This window comes from Malaclemys terrapin, chromosome 5, assembly GCF_027887155.1.
Source record: "Malaclemys terrapin pileata isolate rMalTer1 chromosome 5, rMalTer1.hap1, whole genome shotgun sequence".
Classification (NCBI taxonomy): domain Eukaryota; kingdom Metazoa; phylum Chordata; order Testudines; family Emydidae; genus Malaclemys; species Malaclemys terrapin.
In genome coordinates, this window is record NC_071509.1 from 46,625,889 (window position 1) to 46,630,549 (window position 4,661).

Genomic DNA, 4,661 nt, shown 5'->3' on the forward strand with positions numbered 1-4,661 from the left:
CGTAACTGACGTGACAAGCCCAGAGGTCCCAGGGCTATGAACTGCCAAGCCTAGAAGTGCTGGGGCTGAGCCCTGGCAAGCCCTAGCACAAATTAAGCACTGAGGGAATAACAACATTTAATGATCCCCACATTTAATGCTTAAGTGATTTGTAACCCAACACCAGCCAAAATTGTTCACTTAAGCAGCACAGCTCTGTGTGCTGGATATCTAAGCAGAGTAGGTGTGTTCATGTAAATACAGTCTGGTCCTGAAGCCTTTCCACCCACTGCTGGCTCATCACTAGCTGCCAGGGAAGAACTCATTCAGCCCTTGCTTATAAATAATAATTTGAAATTATTAGGTAGGCTAATAGAGCTGAAACAAGTGTGCTGACATTGTCATAAATAACAGCTGTATGAGGCAGCTAGTCTTTGTTTAGACTTTACTAACCCATTATGCTTTCTCAGGCATAAGTATTTCTTTATATGCTTGTAAAGCGTGTATTAATGTTTCAATGTCAATTCAAATTGCCAACCAATGACTAAACTGGCAACACTGCATGTAACGGGGGGATTGGGAGGGGATCTGGAGAAATCCCAGGCAGGCGGGGCTCCGGCTGCTCCCCCACAGTCAGGGCTGAGAGGCGAGCAGGGACCGGGAGCTCAGCGCCCTCCCCTCCGGCGGGCTCTCTCCCAACAAGGGGGGGCTGCGCTCAGGAGAGCCGCCTCCCCCGGCCCCCCATGGGCGCGGTGCGCCGGGGGCAGCGATGAGCCCGGCGGGGAGCGGCGCAGCAGCAGCCCGTGTGCGCGTCCAGCGCTGCCGGCGGGGGCAGCCCCGCTAGCCTCGCCCGCCGGGCGCCGCCTGGGATGTGGCCGCGAGCAGAAGTCCCCGCCGCGGCCGTGAGGCGGGGAGTCGGGCGCCGAGCCTGGGCTGAGCCGGGAGCGGGTCCCGCTGCCGCCGCCATGGGGGACCGGGGGCTGCTGCTGCGCTACCTGCTGCTGGGCTTCCTGGGCTGGGGCGCGTCCGCCCAGCCGGCGGGGGGCGAGTATTGCCACGGTTGGGTGGACGGGCACGGCCGCTACCACGAGGGTTTCCAGTGCCCGGAGGACTTCGACACGCCGGACGCCACCATCTGCTGTGGCTCCTGCGCCCTGCGCTACTGCTGCGCCGCCGCCGAGGCCCGGCTGGAGCAGGGCGGCTGCACCAACGACCGCGAGCCGCAGAACCCGGGGATGACAGCCCGTGAGTGTCCGGCCCGCCCGCCTGCGGGCTCCGCGCCTCTGCCCCGCTCCGCCCGCGGGCTCCTCTTGCCCGGGGCCTGACGCTCCAGCTGCTGCGCAGAACTGGCGCGTGGCCGAGCCTGGAGCCTGCGCTAGGGACCAGCAGCGGGCAGGGCGATACCGCCCGAGGCGGCTGTTCGCCAAGCCAGCGCGGCCAGTCGCTGCGGAGTGCGATCCCTCCCGCCCCAGCCCCTCGCTGCTGCGGGCGGCCTGCTCGGGACGAACCCCGCGCTGCGCGCTAGACGCGGCAGGGCAGATAAAGTTTCCGCCAACTTCCCTGGGAAGCGCGTGAGGCTCTGGGCGGCCGGGCATGTGGCGGCGGCAGGTGAAGGACGAGACTGGCATGGGGCTGAGTCCGGCTCCTCCCTGACGGCTCGGCGGCAGCGCCCCACGGGCCACGCGAGCTGCTTTGGAGGCAGGGCTCGCCGGGGTGCTGGGGCTCCCTGCGCCGCCCGTGTCCAGGCAGGGGCAGACCGCCCTTCCCAGCAGCGGCCTGGGCCACCCACCGCCCGCTCCCCGCCGCTGGGTGGGCTCTTGCGATAGGCTCGCCCGAGCTGGGGGGCCGCCGTCTGGCGCAGCCGCGGCCACGCAAGTTCCCGAGAGCCGGGGCCGGGCAGCCAGCTCGGGGCTCAGCTAGCGGCGCTAGTTGGGCTTTTGTGCCGCCAAACGGGAAACCGCGTTACCAGGTCCTTGGCTGCGCGGAGACGGGCAGAGGTGGGTTATTTTTATACTCCGTAACTGGTCAAAGGTGTTGCTGGAGCATCCTGGGCGAAAATAAAACCCGCGGCCTTCAGCCGAATGAATGCCGGGCTCCCCTGAAGAGCGTGTCAGGACGGTTCAAATCTGTGGGGAACTAGCCAACAGCTGCTGGCAATACGGGTTTGCTTTAATCACTCCCACAACTTAGAAGTGGCCCAAACATTTAAATCCCATAAAATCAAAAGGCAAGTTTATATTAAAGAGCTAGTTACCTTGCAATGAACGAGCAGCTGGAAAGCCATATCCGTGGCCGTTTTATTTTTTCCTTTCCAGACGTGACTAACTTTAACTGTAAAAAGAATCAGACGAGGGTTCCAGGAATATAATATTTTATATATATCAATCAAACAAGTAATCCAGCAAAAGTGTTGAAAGATATTTTGCTGAAAATCATTCACTCTGAAGTTACTTGCCCCCTAAAAAGGGACTGGAGCTTTTGAAGAGTTAGTCCATAGTTTCAGGCAGTTATAATTTGCAGCAGTGAGCAAATTTCCGAAAAAACTTGTTGGAAAAGTGGAGCATGATTCCTGAACAAAGGGAAAACCAAACCGACCACTGAAAACTATACTCATGCAGCAAACAGGACAATGCGGAATAACCCTTCAGGATTCCAATACTGATCTAAAATAGTAACACTAAGAATTATTCTATTAAAATTGTCAGCAGCAAATAATTTTAATTTCTGCATGTAGGAAGTAAAGGCGAATTAAAAATCAAATGCAGCTTATTGCAGGATCAGTGAAGTTGTTACTTAGTATCAGATCATACGTACCCTTGGCAGGCAGTTCACAGTTTATTTGTAATACATGAAAGGAGCATCTTTTAACAAGCGCGGTAGTTGATGAGAGTTTAAGAATAATGTGGGACTTTGAAAACTTTGCAAAGTTAAATAGACGAGCTATTTTGGAGTGTTAAAATGTACTTATTTATTTTTTATTCAGAGCCGATCTACGTTCCTTTCCTTATTGTTGGATCCATATTCATCGCCTTCATTATTGTGGGTTCGTTGGTAGCTGTTTATTGTTGCACGTGTTTAAGACCTAAACAAACATCACAGCCGCCAATACGATTCTCTCTTCGAAGCTATCAGATCGAGACTCTTCCAATGATCCTGACCTCCACTAGCCTCCGGACACCGTCCAGACAGTCCAGTACTGCAACCAGTTCAAGTTCTACTGGAGGCTCCATTCGCAGGTTCTCTTTCGCAAGAGCAGAATCTGGGTGTTTAGTTGCATCTCCACCTTCACCTTACACATCTGGCTGCTTACAAACAGGCCATTCTATCCACCTAACTCAACCAGCTGGATTTTTGGTGTCATCACCCTATTTTGGCTATCCTCTCCAACCAGAACCTTCCCTAGCTGGGAGGAGCTGCCCAGATTTTAGCTAGGAGTTTTCAAAAGTAATATAGCTATAGGAAGTATACTGCTGCAGTGTACATTTCACATTAATATGTTCTGTAATTATGGACCTCAAAACCATGTGAATGGGGGAGTTGCCCATTTAAAAGTGCAAGATTGTGTAGAAACTGGTACAAATACTTACTTTAGTTGTAAAACAGTTTCCTTGTACTTGGGCCACAACTGCATATAAATTATGAAACATTTTAAACATTTATTGCTCTCAAAAAGTGACCTTTTGATCATTTATTTTAATTTGTGCAGAATTTCTGCAGAGAAATGTAGAAGACCAATTTGGGATAAAATTATTAATAACATAGCTAGAAGAGTTATAAATTACTTTTGAGTTCCAAATGCTATTAACTCTGTTATAACAAACCAGGGACCTGATTCTGCAACTCTTGAACAATCAGTGACTATTCGTCACCAGAATAGTCCCACTTACGGCAATGATATTGCTCAGGTGAGTAAGGGTCGCAGGATCCTGACCTGGGGCTGAGGGAAGAAAGGTATAAAAATGGGGAGTGGGGGAAATTGTCCATGATTATAGATACCAGAATTGGATTTTTTTTTTTAAGTGCACATAATATACCTGAGATTAGGGAGCATAAATTTTACTTTTGAAAGTAAAGTGTTAGACAGATAGGGCCAAATATTTTAATACTGTTTAAATTTAGTTTAAAACATGTCCAATCTCCCAGTAGTCCGATCATTATATATGGAAAAAGTACAACCTGCACAATAGAGATTGTCTATGTAAAATCCTAAAAACATTATTACTTCAAAGCATTTTGTTCAGCAACATGTATATAAATACAAATTGGACAAAGTGGTCTTCAAGTTCTATTTGTAAAATTAGTAATGTATAAAATGTAAAGACAAATTCATAATTTAAAATGTATGTACAGCATTGACAACATTAATTATTTAGTAGTCATATTGAATTGTTTTATGTCAAACTGGTTGAAATTTTAATTTTTGTTTGTAATTCGCTACAAAATGCCATTCATAAACTTTGAGCCTATTAAGCAATGTTCATTTGGATACAGTGTCAGTACGTTTGTATTTTGTTTTCTATACATTAAAAGTAGTAGTAAATTTTGTTCTTTTGCAAACTATTTTACATCCATACATCTGTGATGCTGCAGATTTAATATAGTTTATAACAGTGTTGAATATGCAGTTAACTTGTCAGATTAACATAACTGAATTTAAAGTGTATATAAAAATAAAGAATTAT

General features: G+C 48.9%; 1 protein-coding gene across 1 annotated transcript; it reads left to right on the plus strand.

Annotated features, from left to right (window-relative positions):
* The first annotated feature begins 645 nt into the window (after window positions 1-645).
* SHISA3 (shisa family member 3) lies at window positions 646-4,661 on the plus strand. The gene is made up of 2 exons (XM_054030108.1): window positions 646-1,224; window positions 2,963-4,661. Exons 1-2 carry the CDS (start codon window positions 849-851, stop codon window positions 3,409-3,411), a joined length of 825 nt encoding a protein of 274 aa, XP_053886083.1. The 5' UTR covers window positions 646-848; the 3' UTR covers window positions 3,412-4,661.